This window comes from Barbus barbus (assembly GCF_936440315.1).
Source record: "Barbus barbus genome assembly, chromosome: 29".
Lineage (NCBI taxonomy): Eukaryota > Metazoa > Chordata > Actinopteri > Cypriniformes > Cyprinidae > Barbus > Barbus barbus.
Genome location: NC_136757.1, coordinates 13,731,107 through 13,751,943, shown reverse-complemented (window position 1 = coordinate 13,751,943; position 20,837 = coordinate 13,731,107). Strand labels below are relative to the sequence as shown.

The 20,837-nt window shown below is 36.6% G+C and overlaps 1 protein-coding gene and 1 pseudogene across 3 annotated transcripts in view; one reads left to right on the top strand and one right to left on the bottom strand.

The window, feature by feature from the left end:
• The first annotated feature begins 3,003 nt into the window (after nt 1–3,003).
• Nucleotides 3,004–12,491, top strand: LOC306849563 (complement component C7-like). Of its 2 annotated transcripts, XM_079384696.1 has the most exons (18): nt 3,036–3,117; nt 3,330–3,388; nt 4,087–4,195; nt 4,420–4,561; nt 4,664–4,799; nt 4,914–5,052; nt 5,143–5,286; nt 6,160–6,403; nt 6,521–6,637; nt 6,820–6,986; nt 7,162–7,390; nt 9,227–9,392; nt 9,553–9,640; nt 9,737–9,869; nt 10,376–10,564; nt 10,757–10,847; nt 11,017–11,201; nt 11,298–12,491. In XM_079384696.1, the coding sequence occupies exons 1-18, from the start codon at nt 3,112–3,114 to the stop codon at nt 11,474–11,476; spliced, it is 2,523 nt and encodes an 840-aa protein (XP_079240822.1). In that variant the 5' UTR covers nt 3,036–3,111; the 3' UTR covers nt 11,477–12,491. The 2 variants fall into 2 exon arrangements, 1 of the variants encoding a protein (XP_079240822.1); XR_013782354.1 differs by lacking the exon at nt 10,757–10,847 and having other exon boundaries at nt 3,004–3,117; nt 11,298–12,484.
• Nucleotides 12,492–12,499: 8 nt separating this feature from the next.
• Nucleotides 12,500–20,837, bottom strand: part of LOC306849080 (importin-11-like) — a 259,336-nt pseudogene continuing 250,998 nt past the window's right edge. The window contains exons 28-32 of the transcript in view: nt 17,496–17,662; nt 15,458–15,588; nt 15,015–15,159; nt 14,855–14,925; nt 12,500–13,467 (exon numbers count right to left, since the gene is read on the bottom strand). The product of the transcript in view is annotated as an importin-11-like (transcript). The remainder of the gene's footprint in view (nt 13,468–14,854; nt 14,926–15,014; nt 15,160–15,457; nt 15,589–17,495; nt 17,663–20,837) is intronic.

Here is a 20,837-nt window from a genome sequence, read left to right as displayed (position 1 = left end):
GCAAAAGGTCTAATTAGAGCCGAAATATTTATTTTTTCAGCTTCTGATCTCCTAAGTTTCTATTCATTCATCAAGATTCAAATGATTTGAAACATACAAGTGTTAATGAAGAAACATACCAGAGCTCCCAGGTCCAGCAGTAGATTTCCAGCTCTGTGGATTTCAGCGTTGAAAGATATTGTTATTGTGTGAACAGGAAAGGACTCTGTGACCGTACGACTCTGACATGATTTTATGATGCATTACCTGCCTGCTGAACATGTTGCTAATAACAGCTTGCTGATGAGGGGCTCACTGAGAAACTCAATTACCTTTTAATTATGGAAATGAGATCCTCAGAGGAAAGGCTAAGGAGCGGAAAGGCATACCGATTAACCCCTGACCCAGAGACAATACAAGGCATTATTATTCACAAAGGCATCTATATGCTGGGAAAGTGACAGCTGATAAAAACATTCCAATAATTCACAAGTAATCCACACAACTCCATCATTTAACCTTTTATGAAGCGAAAACCTGTGTGGTTGTAAGAAACCAATCCATTAAGGAATTTTTCAACTTCAAAGCAAACTCGCTGAATCGGGAAAGAAATATGCATATAAGCACTATTTAAAAGCAAAAATTGTTCTAAACACATGTCAGAGGATTTTGATGTGAGAGGACAACAGAGGATGAAGTTTTTCACCGGAAGAAGTGTTATTATGGATAAAGGACTGGAATTTTGCCTAGAAGTCTGGTTTGGATTTTTTTCTTACAAACACAGATTTTCTCTTCACAGGACGTTAATCGATGGACTGGAGTTTTGTGAATTACTTATGGATTATTGTGATGTTTTTATCAGCCGTTTGAGCTCTCATTCAGACGGCACCCATTCACCGCAGAGGATCCATGCAAATCAAATGATGTAATGCTAAATTTCTCCAAATTTGTTCAGATGAAAAAACAAACTTGTTAAGATTTTATTTTGATTGTCCACTTTAGACATTCTGCTGACTATAAGCAAATACATCTCAACTTATTCTACTTATACCTACTCTAATGAGAGTTAGGTGATGTTTAGTTGCAAAGTTATTTACAGTTAGTACGATGTCTAAAATGGACTATCGAAAAAAAAAAAAAAACTCTTCTACATCTTTGATGGCCTGAGGGTGAGTAATTTTCATTTTTGGGGGAACTGTTCCTTTACTGGTGCAGAATTGGATGCAAAATGGTGCTTTGTCTCCATCAAGTGTTTATTGTGTATACCTACTATTTACTTAGAGAATCCAATGTAGATGTCTAATTCTGGTAACACTTTAGTTAAGGGGGCACAAATTACCATGAATTCATGCATAAATTCATGCATGAATTATGCGTTACTTCATGCATTAATATCTCATGAATTATCAGGAACTAACAAGAATTCAAAGTATTTCTATCATGACTTCATGGATGAACAACACATTAATTAAGACATTAACTAAAATGGGTACATCACCATGATTTATGATTTATTACGCATGATCATGATGTTTTCTTTGTTCACAAAAAAAAAAAAAAAAAGGCATTTACTATCCACTGTGGATAAATCTATACTTTTGGTACATGAATCATCTTGAATTCATGCTGAAGGAGCGGATGCCGATCTACCATACCCTTCACAATAATATTATTTCATTATTTCTTGTGTGTTTATTAATCAAGTTATTGATCAGTATTTAACTGCAGGCTATATGAGGATGACATGAACATGCTTGAAAACTCATAATTAATGAAAAACATTAGTTCTCACATTAATTGACATACTGTTCTAGCCTGTATGCATGCATGAGGTAAGTAGTCTTACATGCACAAAATTATGCTATGTTTCTATGCATTGTAAGGGAATTGACGGTTAAAACCCAAGGACCAGGTGTTGAATGAAGACCAGGAGTCAGAGATGTGATCAAAAAGCATCCAATGACGAACTTCTCCACTTACTCAGGAAAAGATGCCGACACACACATACACAGACAACACATATCTTCTGTTCAAGGTGGCCTAGCTCTGGCAAGAGTCTTATCAGCATGCAGCATGGTTCATTACACACACACACACACACACACACACACACTATGCTTGGCTCTTTTTAGAGTGTAAAAATACAGAATAACGCAGGATTATTTAATATCGATTATGCAAATACCAGTTAAATTGCTCAGTAAGCAAGTTGCAAACAATATCATAAAACAGCAGATCACATAAATGTCACAGTTGTCCCAATCACTGTTGCTCATGTAGATGGGAGGTCACCTTGACCTAATCATGGCACTGTGACCCTATGAACAGAATAGACTTCAGTATGGAACCAAGTCAATCATCAAATAATCTAGGAGGTTAAATACTGATCAATAACTTGATTAATAAACACACAAGAAATAATGAAATAATATTATTGTGAAGGGTATGGTAGATCGGCATCCACTCCTTCAGCATGAATTCAAGATGATTCATGTACCAAAAGTATAGATTTATCCACAGTGGATAGTAAATGCCTTTTTTTTTTTTTTTTTTTGTGAACAAAGAAAACATCATGATCATGCGTAATAAATCATAAATCATGGTGATGTACCCATCTTAGTTAATGTCTTAATTAATGTGTTGTTCATCCATTAAGTCATGATAGAAATACTTTGAATTCTTGTTAGTTCCTGATAATTCATGAGATATTAATGCATGAAGTAACGCATAATTCATGCATGAATTTTTGCATGAATTAATGGTAATTTGTGCCCCCTTAACTAAAGTGTTACCCTAATTCTCATTAGATGCATGACAGCTAAGTGAACATGATTTAATCTGTCTATTTACTCAAATGGACATCCATGACTGACCGTTTAATTCTTGGCATGCACCATAAATCCTCTAGAGAGATTAGAGAGATCTATGTGCTCTTCCTATCTCCCGAGTCTTACTCACATTCCAGTCAAATGAGGATTGTGTTGTTACAGGCATGTTTGGCAGAGAAATGATCATTTCCCGCTCATGGTCTGTTTTCTCGAGAAGGGACAGGGAGTGTTTCCTGTAGCTTCCTGCACACAGTAAAGACAAAGGCTTTGGAGAGAAATGTGCATGCTACTTTAGATTATTACAATGAAGGTAAGCACTCTTGATTTTTTTTAATCTAAACATTCTTGCATAATTTTAATGGCCCACTACAAATATACTTTTAAAACCTGATTCTTTAAGTTTACACAGATGAACTCCAGTATAACTGTCAAGATTAATGCAATATTAATAAAATGCATTTTCCCCCACAACTGATAGCACAGGGTTATGAGGAAAACTGTTTCATTTAACTTTGTTCTCAGTGTGTTTTCCTGCATGAAGTCTTTCTTGTCTCTCTGTTGTCTTCAGCAGCAGTTACACAGTAAGTAACTAAAAACAGTTTTGCCACTATAACATATATGCAATATTTCCCATCACTTTATGAGCATTCATATTCTGAGCAATAACTGTAAATATCTGATGTAATTCAGTTTAGCTCTGTCTGTCTGTCTGTCTGTCATCTGTATGGCTTGAATACAAAATGTTGAATGCAATGTAAAATGCTTTGGATAAAAGCATCAAACTTATTTATTTATTAAATGCATGGCAGTTTTGGATAAAGTTTTGGATAAGCTTTGGATAAAAGCATCTAATAATATTGTTATTTATTTATTTATCTTCTGAAATTAAATGCATGGTAGTTTTAATGTGAGAGAACATGCAATATTCACAGTGGCCCCAAAAAGTGTTTGACACTTATCACACTTTAAAATGTCATTGCATCATATAACAACATAAAATGTGATGAAACCTAACTTTTAATTTAGTTATATACGTGATAGATCTATGGATTTTTTTATTAATTTTTTTTACTTTAATTGGAATACTTTGTTAAATATTCATGTAGGACACTTCAGGACAGCTCCAGTGTCATTTGTTTGTAGATGCCACTTGGTGGCCACTTGGTTACATTACATATTCTGTTATGTACTGTAAAAATGTCCAGGTACTTTTTGTGGCCACAGTAGCATGTTTTATATATCTGATGACATACTTTCATTGAGCTTGCTTGTCAATCAGTGCAGTCTTAGTGAGGTCCATTAGGTCTGTGTCTGAACCTGTGCACTGCCAGTGGGGACCCTGGTCCCCTGACAGCTGGTCCGCCTGTGATGGATGCTCCAAAACACAGGTGGGACTAGTGCTTTGTTTCTGACCTTTTCTTAGACATGCATCATTGTCAAAGTGTACATTTATCTCACACTAAATAATTGCATGCAGTCTAGAGATGGAAATCATTCAGTGGTCTCCTAATTTCATGTCAAAGTCTCCACTGCAACACTTACAAACAAATATAAATACATTTGCACAAATGCAATTGCGGTATCTGTATACTGACATATGGGGTCATTACAGACACAGAGCCGCTCCATTGCAGTCTACCCTCAGTTTGGTGGTCAGCCTTGCACTGGGAGCTCAACCCGCACTCAGTCATGTATACCGGCTCAGGTCTGTCCTCTAGAGGAGGGTTGTGGAGAACGTTTTCACTGCCAGTCCGGTACTTAATTCGATATATTTCAACTTTTTCCTATTTGAAAGTCTTTAGAAGTTCAAAAGTTTTAAGAGGTGTAGAATAATTTTGCTCTTTCTTTCTCTTAAGGGAAATGTATCAGCCAGTCTCTGGTATGCAATGGAGATCATGACTGTGAAGATGGCTCAGATGAGTGGAGATGTGACAGTAAAGAGCTCTGTGACCTGCAAAAACCTCCACCGAATGTAGAGCTCACTGGTCAAGGGTAATTCAATGATATCTGCTTGTTTCCATATTCAGTTCAACAATACATTCACTCACTCACACACACAGACACCGACCACTAAAGCCACTATGATGGTGAATGTTTGCACTGTAGGTTTAATGCAGTGAGGGGAGAGGCAAGAGGAACAGTTATCAATACCAAAAGCTTTGGAGGTCTGTGTAAAAAGACCTTCAGTGGAGACCACAAGGACCTATATAGACTTCCCCAAAGTGTCCTCAGATACACTTTCCAGGCAATTGAAATTTCACAATTTATTAGAAAAATAAGTCTTATGAGATAATAAAAAGAAGAACATGTTAAACAGGCAATTTGTTTTTGCCAGGTCACAGCAAAAAATGATTTCACAGATGAATCCTATGACAGCACTTGGCATTACCTTAATCACATTGAGCATCATTCAAGAACAACAGGCACAACTTATGGGCATGAAGATTATGTCTTCCATGATGAGCTGTTACAGTCACAGGTACTGTGTGTTTCGACATATTCACTATATAATATTGACATTAACTCTTGAAATTTGAACATATATTAGGGATTGTTTCATATTTCACTGTGTTTTATGCTGGGTTAGTAATTCGTCCTGGCCTGTCAGGTTCTTTACATTTAACATTCTTTATTTGCATATGTATGTGGTTAAAACCGTTGGTTGAAGGGATGAGCATGTGACCTGTGATTGTGTACATGCTGACACAAATCCGCTCTTGAAGTACTGCAAAAATAAAGCTGTCTCATCACTCATAACTGTTCAATATTTTTTAACATTTTCTCCTCAGATTCTGCAAACTAAAACTAAACAGAACCTTAAACTAAAAACAGCCTGTGAACTTTTTTTCATGAATAAAACATCAACTGAGCACTGAGGCAGTTTACGATTGATTGTCTGTTGCTAACTAATCCATGTGACATTCGAGCACTGCGTGGCTTTACATGTCTTTGGCAGAAGTTATAATCCAAGATTAAAGTTGGCATGAAAGGGAAATTCACCTTATTTATTCTCTGAATTTATGTTATAGATCTTAGTATGAATAATTATTTTATTATTTATTAATTAATTATATTATTATGATTAATTATTTGATTTGATTTGATTTTGACCTCATAATCACTACTTCCATTTCTCATTGCGACACAGTGCTAACCCCTTTCAAAAAATGTGTGAAACTTTTTTTACCATTAAATGTGGCTTGATAATGCTTTACAATATGATTAGATTAATTAACATTAGTTGCCAGGTATCTTAAAATAAACAATAAAGTTAATGTTGCTTTAAAAAATGTCAATGACTTAAACAGCACATGCCCAAATATTAAAATATGGAACTTTGTTCTCCTTTCAGTCCAAAAATCTGCTGATCATGAAGAGTGATATGGATGTGGCCCAGTTCCAAAACCAGGCCCCAGAATATCTGCCACTTTCCGAAGAGTTCTGGAAAGCACTGCGGTCCTTGCCTGTCACATATGATTATGTTGCCTATCGCAATGTGCTGGAGAGATTTGGGACCCACTATATTTCAGAGGGCACTCTTGGGGGACAGTTTAGATTATTTATGGCGGCCAGCCAAGATATTGTTAAAAAAATGCGTAAGTGGTCTGTATGTCACATATTTGTTTCACTATTACGAGAAGTCGTTGATGTTGTTACTGAATGTCATTCAAGATATTACATCCAACAGTTTTCTGTTATCTCTTTTTACATAGAAACTGTGCAAAGAGACTATAAACATTGTGTCGAAAAGTACCATTCTATCCTGTTTATCATCAGGTGGACCACAGTAGATTGTGATGAACAACCTTTTCAGCAAGCTCGATCCTTTTGTAAGTCATTTAGAAAAAGAAAGCAAAATCAAACCATAAATAGTCAACTGAAGCTTTCTTTTGCTTTTGGGAGACAATGGCTCTAAATTATGCATGCATATGTAATACTTTCATGTTTCTGTATACAAGCAATGTACTGTATAATAATATTCTGTTTTGCCTTCAATATGTCTTTCAAACAGATAACAGCATATCAAAAAATGATATGACAACAAATATAATTGGTGGAGCTCCTGGATATATAGCAAAATTGTCAATGTTAAACAAAAACACACCAGAGGAGAATGGCAGGACTTTCTCGCAGTGGTCGGGTTCAGTGAAGGACTTTCCAAAAGTCATCAAACCAAAGGTTGGTTTGGAAAACCAATGTTAATATATGGTTATTGTATGCAAGTAAGTGTGTGCTATGCTAATCATAGAACATAATTGAACTTTGAGCTGTTGTTACCATAAATTGACCCCCAAGTATGCAGTGAAACACATGCAAATTATTTCATTCTTATATGAGAAACTGATTTGTGCAGCTCAGACCTCTCCATGAGCTGGTTAAAGAGGTCTCATGTACGGGGGTGAAAAGGCATCACTTAAAACGTGCAATTGAGACTTACCTCAGTGAGAAACACCCGTGTCACTGCAGAGAATGCCAGAACAATGGGCTGCGTGTGCTGGACAATGACGTCTGTAAGTGTGTGTGCAAACCAGGCACCAAAGGCCAGGCATGTGAGCAAGGGACACCACAAGATGAACAACCAGGTACATATTAATCAATTAAACCTCTGGCTAGAAGCCTATATGTAGAGCATCGGCTGCATGAAATTGCAGCAATGTTATACTGCATTGTCCCTGTTAAATAAACTAATAAATAAATTAAATTAATATCGCATAGATAAGGTTTTTGTTTTTACACTTTTTAAAGCCACAGACCCCAAATGATGATCGCAACTGAATCTCAAGAGAAAATATAACCCTTTTACGAATAGACAATTTTAAATGATTCAATTATAATTATATAATTGATTCAAGTCAAGTCAGGTCATGAGATAAACAGAAAAAAAACCCTGCAGAATCAATAAAGGAAACCTCTGCTGTAAAGCAGCTCTAATTATATTATTATATTAAATTGTTATATTAAAGGTCACCTATTATGCCCCTTTTTACAAGATGTAATATTGGTCTTGGGTGTCCCCAGAATGTGTCTGTGAAGTTTCAGCCCAAAATACCCTACAGATCTTTTTTTATTTTTACAGCTGGGAAATTTCTTTTTTCTGGGGTGTGTCTAAAAAAGAGCTGTTTTAGAGTGTATGGCTTTAAATGTAAATGAGCTGCATATTCCCGCCCCGTCTCCAGAAGAGGGCAACGCGAATACGTCTCTCTGCATTGCATACCTACTGCAATAAACAGCCGGTATAAGCAACATAACTGAGAGCGAGAGAACCAGTGTTCAAGTCAAATGCAAAAGTCAAGTCATTGTTCAAGTGAAATGCACTGAAAGTGGGACGAAACAGCGTAATTTTACAGAGATCAATGGACCGAGTCGCGCGACCGTGCTACAGAATGAATCTTGACGCTACGAACGGCGCCAATACGGTTAAAATGCTAAGCACTATAATGACATGGCATTCACAAAGTGTCTGGAGTGATACACGTATTTAGGTAGATTTTGAGGCACATTACCTTGAAAAATGAAAGTAATCCACAGCGTCCACAGCAACTCAGATGTTGGGAGAAAATGAAGACTCTTATGTTCAGTCTGACATGTAAACACAGAGCACCGGGATTGCTTGTGAGACACTGTTGACATTACAGCTGCTCGAGCGCAGAGAAAATGAGAGACAGCGTAACCGCTGAGGGCGGAAACTATAGTAATGCAGGGCTGTCAATCAGCCCTCATGGCCCGGCCCTGTGCGATGTGACGTCACACTGCGGTGAGAATCAAAATGGCAGGCCAAATGAGACTGACTTGGTTTAAAGGGGATTAAAAATGAGGAATGGGTGGATTTTTATCATTGTAGGGTGGTTGTGTTCACACACTGCCAACACATTTATGTCCAAACACCATGTAAAAGTGGATTTTGCATAATAGGTGCCCTTTAAAAAATGATTTGATTTGAATGAAAATTTTTAATTTTTAGAAAAAAGATTTGCCTCAAGATGTATAACTTGCCATTGAAGGGATGCCATGCCCAAATTAAGTTACATAGCCTACTGTATATTTGTTATCCATATTAAGAGTATTATTATACTGTATGTATAAACATAAAGCAAACTGTGTAATTGTGATTTATCTTATGAATCACAGTTTTTTGAAATCATAACAAAACAGTAATAGTGTAGTTTAAAAAAATACATTTATGTTTAACTGTATTCATTTATAATTATTATTATAATTAATTTTTTTTTTTTTTTACACTTTCTCATTTTTAGTGTATGATTTTACTTTATGATATGAGATTGGGAATGTACTGTAAATATAAACATGCTCAGTTTATATTTAAATAATACATTTTTAAGTGTGGCTTAAGTATCCTAATATTTGTTGGGGTCACTATACTTGTTTTTGAGTGTGAAGTTCATGTTTTTGTGTCTTAGGAGTGATCCATGGAGACTGGGCCTGTTGGTCTTCATGGAGCTCCTGCAAGGAAGGTCAGAAACGTCGGAGTCGCTCCTGCAGTCGTCCCACTCCTTCAGGCGGCAAGGACTGTAATGGGAATGCTGCGGAGACGACAGCCTGTGAGGACGAATTAGATTACCTACGGTGAGGAAAGGTCACCAGCCTGTTCAACAGCACAAAGCTCTGTTCTGAAAGGCTGTAATAAGCTGTTCTTTACAAGGTGCTAGAGACCCAGAGAAAGTTACTGTGCAACAACACTGCCACTATGTGGAAACCTGACTTATTGGTTTTAACCTATTTTTAGTACAATGGAGCCTCACTGCTTTGAAAATTCATTCACACCCAGGAAAGGTTGTAAAACGCCTCCCTTCCTCGCTAACGGGTTTGTTTTGGTAATAATAATTATAAATATAACAATTATATTATTAAAATTTGATTGAATATGTTTTTTGATATGTTATAATGTTGTTGTTTTCCCCTAATTGCAGTACCCCAAAGATGCATATCCAGTAGGCAGTAAGATTGAGTATGCATGTATTGAGGGCTTTCACCTGATCGGGGATCCTATAGCAGAATGCCAAGAAAATCTGGACTGGTTGAGAAATCAAAGAGAGTGCAAGAGTAAGTGTATATGACTTTTTGGAGCTGTCATTTGCTGATGGTGGTATCTATTTTCTGCGTATCTTTACTCATACTCACACACACACAGTATATATATATATATAAAATTAATTATTAAATGATGTTAACTATTTTATGTAACATATATAATAATTATTGCTGTTTTAATTATTTGAATTATACATTTTAGAGAATGAGAAACCATGTTTCATAAATACTAAATGATAAATATTATTTTTGTTTTATATTGTGTATAAAGTAATTGTATTACTTTATGAATTTTTATAACTTTTATATTATTTATCAATTTTGGAGAAATTAAAAACCATGTTTTTTTAATACTATATGATATAAATACATAATATAATTTTTATTATGCATTTAAGATATTTCAAATAATAGTTTTTTCATTCTTTAAATATTGTTTTTTTTAATTTTATATTTTACATTTCAGAGAAATGAGAAACTAAATATGTTTTATAATAAATGTTGCTTGCTGTCTGCAGAAACATTATGTGATCTACCTCAGCTTCCTCCAGATGTCACTGGAAGCCCGTGGAAGCTTACCTATAACATCGGTGAAGCTGTCTCACTTTCCTGCCCTGAAGGGAAAGTCAGAGAAGGTCCGGCTGAGATTCAGTGCAATGCTGGTCTTTCCTGGTCACCGCAACCAAAAGATACCAGGTGTCTCACAGGTACAGAACTAGCTTGGAAGCAGTGCTGTTTTGTACACAATGTCAAAATTAAGGAAATGATACACATTACTCAAACATTGTAAAGGAACATTCATTACAATGTCATTTCACAAATTTTGAAATGTATTGATGCATAAAAAGTTAGAGTTAATGCAAGTAAAATGTGAGTAAAAGTTATTTGTTTTCCACTAGTTTTTAAGTCAGCCACTGTGCCAGTGCAATGCCAGCCATGGGAGAACCTGGCAAAGGACAAATGTGTCTGTAAAGTACCCCACGAGTGCAAGTATGTTCCCAGACAGGAAGGCTTTAGCGCGTACATTACACAAATGCAAAAAATTAATTCATTTGAAAAGTCTTGTAAATGTCAGAAGGGCGTTTTTATACAGCCATCCACCAAAACACACACATTTGATTTTCAGTCTAATAAAGGATTTTTTTTCTCTCTTCTGCAGGTCTTCCTTGGAGATATGTGCCACTGATGAGAAGCGCGGTCGGACACGGACACTGAGTCTGTGTAAAGTACAGGCTATGCGCTGTCTGGGACATCAGTACACGCTTGCTGAAGACAGTGCCTGCCAGTGGCCACATCGCTCATCCACTGCTTGCCCGCACTGCACGCTCTGGGAGATGTGTGAGGGTGAGGGATTGTAAAATACAAAAAACACTTCAATGTTGCAACTAGATGCAATATTCCATTCAGGAATGCTTAGTTGTAACAATTGTCTCATTGTAGAGCAAACGAACAGCTGCCGTTGCAAGACAAGTGAGGAATGCTCATCCCTGGACGCTTGGATCCATGTGTGTGTGCAGCAGGAAGGAGCGTCTGCACCAGTGACAATGACAGAATGTGAGGCGGCTGTGAGGAAATGCAGAGGAGAAGCTGTCCGCATTGTCAGCATTCAACCCTGTTAGTCATAGTCTCAGAGCTTCACTACCATATTAAATAGTGTAAATGAATTTTGTACCCTAAATACAATCAGCAAAAGTACAAAGCTAAATGTAGGCTATAAAAAACTACACCACAGTCACATGACTTCAGGGTCACTAAGCTTCCAACTCTTTATTTAAAAAACATTTTTCATGAAAGTTTGCGTTAGAACAGTTTGCTGTAGTGTCCATATAGTGGACAAGTGAGTAGATACGTTTTCCTGTTAGCTGTGATATTTAATGTCCAAGACAACCTCTGTAGTCCCATTTAATTTAATTTCTCAAGACAAGTAAAAGCTTTTTTTAAAAATCACAAGGGAGTATTTTATGCCACAGAATAAAATGAGAATAAGTGGCAGACAAAAAACTGTTTCACTTTCCTTAACTTTTTTGTTGGTTATTAGGCTAACCAAAAAGTTAAGAAAGTTAAACCAACATTGCCGTGTATTAGTGTCTGTTCTGGGCTTCCACTGGGCTCTGGACAGCATCATATTGAGCCAGCTCCAGACATCCTGCCAAACTCGTGACAACCAGCCTGGATTCCGCCAACAGCTTGTCCAGCATCAGCACTGCAGCCAAATAATTAACCTGAAAACCATGTCTGTTCCTGTAAATGCTTTTTTTTTTGCACCCTCCATTACTGCTTCAGCATTGTTGCGAGAAAGTAAAAGGGTAGGCACTGCTGCCAGGTGCGAATTTCACAGCCTCCCTATTAATGTGCTAACAAATCCAATTACCTATAACTGACTGAGATCCAAATGTGATAAATTTAATGGGAGACGCTGAAATTGGAGCCTGTGACCTGTCAGAGGGTTGTTCTGAGAATCGTGGATATCAGATGGTTTATATTGTTTCTTAGTGAAAAATCTGATTAATCCGAGTTTCTCTGAAAAGAGGGTAAAATCTATTGATACTGACATTTATTTTTCAACCGATTAATATCTGTACCTTTTCTTATGATATTTTGTATGTTAAATAAACAATTTCTAATACAAGACACAAAGTTCCAGTTTGTTAAATCATTAAAAAAAGGTTTATTACCAATGTAAAACGACACTGCGCCTTTTCATAAACACTACAGTATCTTCACCATGCCTGACACATTTAGAACTGTTATTAATAAGCAAGACCCATGCTGAGCCCCTCCAATCTGGACTTATATCACACCAGATGGATAGACATGCCACCCTTTACTGACAATCTCTTTAAAAGAATCACAGTTTTAAAAAATAATTCAGAGGGCTAGGTTTACATCGTATATGTACATCTCTAAAATTTCCATTTATAGATATATTCTTTATTTACAAAGGCTTCTTCAGGTATTATATACTCCTAAAGGCTGAAACAAAATGAAAAAAAGTTACAGGATTTCGGTTTATGGAAGACTAAATAATACTGTAGTAAAAACATGGTAACAGCAAAATCAGATCAAAGAACCAAGAGCTAGCACATTCACTCATGTTGCAGTATATTTTTCTTAAAAAGAAAAATAAATAAATAGTTTAGCATAACCTATGCTCTAATTAGCTCTCTTGAACGCCTCATTTTACAACACCTGTCTTGACAAAAAGCACAGCATATGAATCGTGTGGACAAACATAGCAGTATTCATACTACAAACCATGTTCTTTACTAAGCATAATGTAGACGAACATTCAGTTAAAAATGAAAATCTGTCGTACTGATCAAATATTATATAGTGTTTGTATGACTACTGATGTTACATAGATATTACTATATATTCTCATAGCAGTAGGAAATTGGACAGAACTCACCAAAAGAAAGCACTGGTTTGGGAAATGGCAGTAGTACTGTTGATTGGTGAGTGTCACATATTGTGAGGAAATGCAGTCATTTGTGACTGGATTCTGGGAGAGAGAGCTCTTAGCTGGACATCAGACAACAGAGGCCAAAGAAACGCCGCTTTCTCTGCCGGACCAACGGGTATGGCGCCAGATTCAACAAACTGCTGTCATCTGTATTGATACCAGATAAATGTAAAGATTAATACAGCAAGCATTAATGAATCATCTCTCCTTTCATTGGTCATCATATACGTTATACATTTAACGAAACATTATTTCTGTCAGGACAACTATCGTCAAATATGACTGGCAATTAGTATACAGTTAGGATTGGTGATGTGGTTCTGTTCTGGGCAAGAACTCCCTGCGCATCCATGCAGCCTAACATGGATGAGAACAGGGAGAGCAGCGATAATACCCCAGGGTAAACAGAACAGAACCAACATAAATGTATTGTATATATCATTAATGTTCAATCATTTTATGCAAACATTTTAGAAATGAGTCTGTTTCAGGAATCAGAAGGCTGGACGAGAGGAGGAGCTGGGGATGGAGGAGCGTAATTATCTATTGAGCAGCGTGAAAGCTGCTGAAAATACTGAAGGACCTTATATATGAACACTGAGATAGGTGTCGTATTCCTATATGTAGACGTGGATCAGCTGAGAGTCAGCTGATGCGAACTTGACTAACATAACCTGCCAGAACTAACAATACGCTTGATTTTCAATTCAACATTTTGGTACCATCTAGCCAACGTTAACTAGTTGCAAATCTAATTTTAAAATAAAATCTAAATGTTGCGATATTCCGAAATTTGCAAAATGGAAATAAAAATGTGGCCACTTGGGGAAGCAACTACATTATTATTACTATTGATATTATTTTCTGGCAAATAATCCTATTAAGTACGAGGACATCTCTAATGCTAAGTGAATCTTAATATATTACCTTTCAAAAGTTTGGGGTCAGTACTATTTTAATTTTTTTTAAAGAAATTTATGCTTTTATTCAGAAAGGATGCGTTAATAAAAAAATCACAGTAAAGACATTTACTTACATGTTACAAAATATTCAAAAAAGCTGTTCTTTTAAACTTTGTTCATCAAAGTGAAAAAGTATCACAGTTTACATAAAAAAAAGTTTAAACAGCTGTTTTTAACATTGACAATAAGAAATATTTCTTGATCAGCAACTCATCATATTACAATTATTTCTAAAGGATCATGTGACACTGAAGACTTGAGTAATATCTGCTGAAAATTAACTTTGCTATCAAAGGAATAAATGTAATTTTAAAAATATATTAAAACAGACATCTTTTTTAAACACTATTTTGCAACATTAGTGTTTTACTGTATTTTTGATCAAATGAATGTAATCTTGGTGAACAATAAGACTATTCTTACAGCCCCCAACATGTGAACGGTAGTACAGATTAACATTTGGAGACCTTGATACTGTTGAAAGACTGTTGTTTGATGGCCATTTTGTGTAAGTTTTCGATGAATTTGTCGGTAAAATAAGCCAAAATATTCAGAAAGCCAAGAGATATTACCTTGGTTCTTCAGTGGTAAAGGCATGGTCTCCCTGAGTTTGCTTAGCAGATTTTTCATTTCTGTCATGTCCCTAGAACATCGAGGAGCCGTTTCAGATTCAAACTGTCAGTGTCATAGACAAAAAAAAGAAGATCCATTTGAGCAGCTCAGACTATTCACCTCTCGATGTTCTCAATGTCTGTGGCCACCAGGAAGTATGTATGCAGACAGTCCGGCGGAGTGGATGACGTGTCTTCCAGGATTGGGATGTCAGAGCTGTCCTCTTTCTTACTTTCTACCTTTTTAGCTCCTGAAAAATGTTTTCCTGGAACACATACAGTGAGACATCACTAACAGACTCTAAGCAGAAATGGTCAAAATATGTCATCTCAAGGTTTGACCCCAGGGCAACAAGTCAACCTGTTCCCAGAGCATCCATATTTACTGCTTCTGATAAGCTCAAATAAGATACAATTCATAGAAACTATCAGTGTTGACTCCTGCAAATATCAAGCCACTGGAAAGCTCTACAGTTGGACAAGCCAGGCTTCATCAACACCAATTTCCTGTCGCTGGTGTGGCTGTTTCCTGCTGAGAGCCAAGGGGTGCCCTCACAGCATTACCTTTCCTGTGGAGCTGCAGGGATCCTAGCAGACACACAGACTTCAGCATCTCCGTCAGGTACATTTCCAGACAGCACTGCAGCTGGATAAAGAGGCGGCAGATCTCCGGATGTATTTCTCCATCTTCTGGGCTGTGAAAAAAAAGCATCAATAATGCATCTTAGATCTGGATTCTGCAGAGTTCTGGCCCCGAGCCCTGCGCTTCAACCTGTCTAATTTTTCACAAGATACATATCCCTGCGTTCCTATGCCTCACAGTCCACAACGAGTGACCAGTGACGGAAATCATCTCAGACACATTGTATGTCATGGTGGGCAATATAGCTATAATATTTATTGTATATCTTGGTATTTTTCAGACTTTTGATGATATTTAATATATTTGTATTTATTATGTGCACTAAAATTGCTTAACAGTGTCTTTTTCCAATCTAAGGACCATCATTTCAATTAAACAGCCACTGTAGATTCAACAATTCAAACATTAAAAACTGAATTAAAAGCAATAATGGCTAAATTATTTTTATTTATTCATTTAAATGTACATAATATAACAATACAAAATAAACAAAACAATTTTTCAAATGTGAAGCAGACCGAATGCAAATTGAGTTTTGAGTTGAAATATGGAAACAGAAATGATTCACAAAATATATTTAATGTTAAATATATTAAACCATTCATGAAACTAATAAAATGACACTGTCTTTATGAAACTTAATGACCAAATAAAAAAGCCCTCTGAAATCATGCCAATATTCAACATGGCAGCAAAATCATTGTGAATATATCATGAATATTCCGTATATCTCCCTAACTAGATGTTTGACTATTTCTGAGCAGCATGTTTACAAGGCTGTACAGACAATCTAGAGCTCTAAACATATTAGCTCAGTGGCGAGTGAGAATTCTCAGAAAATCATATTTCTCAGAATCCTACGCCTGTAATTCCCAGGTGTAATGCTGTGGCATGGTGGATACTTGATTTTCCTGTTCTTTTTTCCCCTGTTCTTGAATTACTTGGAACAGAGAGATGCACCAAATGCATGCATAAAAGATAAATCAAAGTAAAGCAAGGCCGTAAGCACGCCTTGACCATTGTAGCAAAGCATTTTTTTTTTAATGTATAAAGAAATAAAACGCTAGGTCTATTTCTAGTTGTAAAGTAATCATTTAGAATTATTTGCAAATTATATTTTAAAATATGCACACATTCACTCTTATTTGTATGCTTAATATGTTGAAAATGCAAAATGTTGTTTCATCACATTCAGTTTGAATTTTGATTCAGTTTTAGGCTGGTTTGAATCACTTTATATCACTGTTGGTTGTTTCATTACTGTCAACTTACCTTGCGCTCTTTCAATGTTAAAACTGAAGCTTGGCGCTGAAATTCACGCTGAGTTTCTATGTACAGTAAACCTCAACTTGTTTAATTCAACTGACCATCTCAATCATTTTAACATTGACAAACACTGTCAAACCTCTGAGACAGACCAGCTAAGAAATTTAACTTTAAAACCTTTTTATCGTCCTAACAGCAAACAGAGCGGTGCGTAATCGAGTACAGCAGAGCAGTGCAAGAATTTCAGATATTGGGGGGACAATTTGTGTTCTTAGAATATGAAATCATGTAACAGCCCTGTGATTTATGGTAAATGCACAGTAGAAAGCATAATTTACAACTTAATTCGCATTTACCCAGCTCGTCAAATAAAGTGCATGATATGCCAGTCAGCACCAGCTGATATTTATAACCTTCTGTTGCTGTGAAGGTGAAATTTTGTCAGTTTCATAATATATGACATGATTTCAATAGGGGGCCCATGACCCCTAGGGGGGCCGAAGGGGTACTACAAGCTAATTATTGCTTGATAACAAATAGATTTTTGTGAAAGAAATGAGAAAAAAAGAAAAAAAGTCATTAATTTTAAACAAAGCTAATGCCACGTTAAAATGTACTGTTAATATGTAATGTAATATATGACTCTTATATGTGCATCCACAATCAAATACCTGTATGTATGTGTGTTTTTACCCTGATATTGCAGAAAGGTTTTGATGTGCAGTCCGTGCCATCTCACAGCCTTTTGTGCGTGTCTTGTGCATTTCCGCACGAAGAGAGGGACAATCAGCGGAAATCTCTCCAATAGAGATAACCAACTCCCTATAGAGGGCCACAAGTGTATTGAACTCCTGGACAACCTGATGGAAGAAAGAAAAACAAATGCAAACTGAAAAAATACAGGGCCAACAAAACCCTCTTAACCTCGAAAATGTATAAAGCATATAAAATAAGAAAATACAGGGCTCACAAAACCATTTTAACCTCGAAAATTTAAAGCATATAAAGGAAACATGACAATACATTGATGAAAAGACGTGTATCCAACTTGTCAATAATTTGTTTTTTTCATTCTGAACACTGAAACAACCTGACAATGCCACAAAGGTGAAACAGGCTATTTGTTGGAGAGCAGAGCCACAGGCGACAGATGCTCATGCCATTTTATCAATATTTGGCAGAAAGGAAGCGTTCAATGGCAAGCTGTTTTAACATAAACACTTTTAACTAGAGTCTATTGTTATTACTTATTGTTATTGTTTTAATTACGCATAAGTAATCTCAGAGTGATTGCTATGTTTTTTTTATTATTATTTCTCTAGTAACTATTCATTACAAATAAGTATTTATTTCAGTAGTGACTAGTATCTATTCTATTCAGTCACTAACACTTATTCACTCACTACTATAGTGACAAGTAGCTGTTAAATTACACATACTGCATATTTTTGTCACTGAATTATGCCAACAAGTTGCTTACAAACACTCCAGCACTTACAAGCAGCACTGGAATAGTGACCAGCAACAACTGGAATACATGTGTGACCCTGGACCACAAAAGCAGTCATAAGGGTCAATTTTTTGAAATTGAGATTTATACATCATCTGAAAACTGAATAAATTTCCATTGATATATGGTTTGTTAGGATAGGCAATATTTGGCGGAGATCATAACTATTTGAAAATCTGGAATCTGAGGGTGCAAAAGATCAAAATATTGAGAAAATCACCTTTAAAGTTGTCCAAATTAAGTTCTCAGCAATGCATATTACTAATTAAGCTTTGATAGGAAATGTACAAAATATCTTCATGGAACATGATCTTTACTTAATATCCTAATGATTTTTGCCATAAAAGAAAAATCGATGATTTTGACCCATACAATGTATTGTTGGCTATTGCTACAAATATACCCCAGTGACTTAAGACTGGTTTTGTGGTCCAGGGTCACATATGTGTCAAGAAATGAACAGCTAATATCAGCACCACAGAATTCGGTGTCAAAAATTCAAAGCAACTGGTCAATGTTAACACGGCTTGCCACAAGCCTTGTTAATGGGGCAAAGACTCCTCAAACACAACACACAAGCCAGTTTGCTTTCCAAATGTGCTTGCAATTTTAACCCAAAATGGAGTACTAAATCATATCGCTCACTCCATGCCATAATCTGCCAAATGAAAGGTTGTTCTTGGAATATCAGACCGAGAAAATGAAGCTGGAATTACCGCCGCACCATAGGACAAGTCCCAGACCTCCAAGCCAAATCATTCAATATTTAACGTCCCTAGTGTCGCATTATACATTTAGGATGTTGGCACATGCAGAACCCTACGTGAATTTCAAACAGTGCTTGAAGAATCAGCAGGATTCAGAGCGAAATAATGCTGTGGGTCATGACGCAGGCTTATACGCACCATTCTGCAGTCCGCCACGCCACGCAGAGCCTCGCTGCTCTCCCGGCGCTCCGACTCTCTGGACGGGGGCTTACTGCCGATCTGGAAAATGGTCCCGGCAGCTCTGGGGCGGTTTTTGCGCCCATTCGGTGCAGAACTCATGCATACACATCAAGTGAAGAAACTGCCCTGATGTAAAATGCCGACTGATCAATATGCTGCCACTCGTTTGGTAAAATTCTTACTCAATTGATCGATCTGCCCGTGTCTTGCTCCTGGATTCTCTCCGCATTGCCACGATGCAGAAGCCGAGTCACCTTCATTCACTCCAGCAGAGAGCTGAACTGTCCTTGCAGGGCTTCGTCTTCTTCAGCAGAGAGAAATGCGATAACAAAGAACCAGATGCAAACATGTCTTGATGCCCCGTATAGTCCTTCAACCAAGAAATAACAGCCGCTTTTAAACGAAACACTTCCCCGCGACAGTAACCGCAACTCGAAATAGACTAATATGCGCTGCAAGTTGAAACGATAAACTCTATATGGCGTTTATTGAGAGGTAGAAGGTGATCTAAGAGCGCTATTCTAACCTTGATAGGTGCAGTTGCTTCAGGCATGACGTGCTTGAACACTGCACTCTCATAGGATGAGAATACTAATGCAACAGATTCACCAACTCCAGTGTGTTCACGGCTTCATCAAGTGTGCCACTGAAAGGAAGCAGTAAAAATACACGAGTGAAATCAGAGGCAGGGAAAATCTGTCTAACCTGCTGGAAGAAAAAGTCAAGTTAAAGTGTCTTTTTTCTGGTCTTAGCTGGTCTTAGTCTGGTTAAGCTCATGTTTGGTGTGTGAAAAGTGTCCAAAACACTTTTAAACCAGAGACAGACATATTGGATCAGGCTGGAAGACAAATCATCTTAGACTGGCTTCAACGTTTTTCAGCAGGTGCTAAATAACATATAAAACAAATAGTTATTGAGTATGTGTTTGTGTTCAATAAAACGTTTCCCATGTAAGCCATTTCAAATTAATCTTATTAAATATTCATAAAAGTAAAGTAGCCTATCTTAAGGCTGGTTATTAGGAAATGTTGCATTTGTGGTTGACTCATAATGTTTATTGTACCAAATCCTAATTGTACAAAAAGCAATCTGCAAAATTAGACTTAATATTGGATGAGTTGCTAATGGAAGCCTGTATTGTTGCACTCATGCCAAATAACTAGAAACCACTGCATTTGAGAGATTGTGTGTGTGCGTGCACAAATTGAATATTTGATGTGGAGTGTCTTGACGACACATGTTGTAGAACAAGACAGCTTGTGTTAACAAGTTTCCAAAGGATAATACTTCATGCTTTCAACATGAAATATTTATTCAAGTGCAGGAAAAGATTTCCACTGCTAAAAGATTTTTATTGCTGCTTCATGTTTTTTTTAAGATACATTCATACTTGAATATAAAATCTATATATTGAATATAAAATAATAACATCAATCATTTTCATCAGAAACAATCTGTGACCAAGAGATAGTAGCAATTAACAGCAAATTGAGGTCCTTATTATCTTCAGTCAAATTGCATGGAACTTTATGGAACAAAAAAAAAAATGTGTTCCCTCTTCATGTGCAGAAAGAGAGT

Coding starts and splice junctions, on each gene's coding strand:
- LOC306849563 (XM_079384696.1), top strand. Junction 6,987..7,161: donor CAAAAGTCATCAAACCAAAG/GTTGGTTTGGAA, acceptor TGATTTGTGCAG/CTCAGACCTCTCCATGAGCT. Junction 9,393..9,552: donor GACGAATTAGATTACCTACG/GTGAGGAAAGGT, acceptor ACCTATTTTTAG/TACAATGGAGCCTCACTGCT.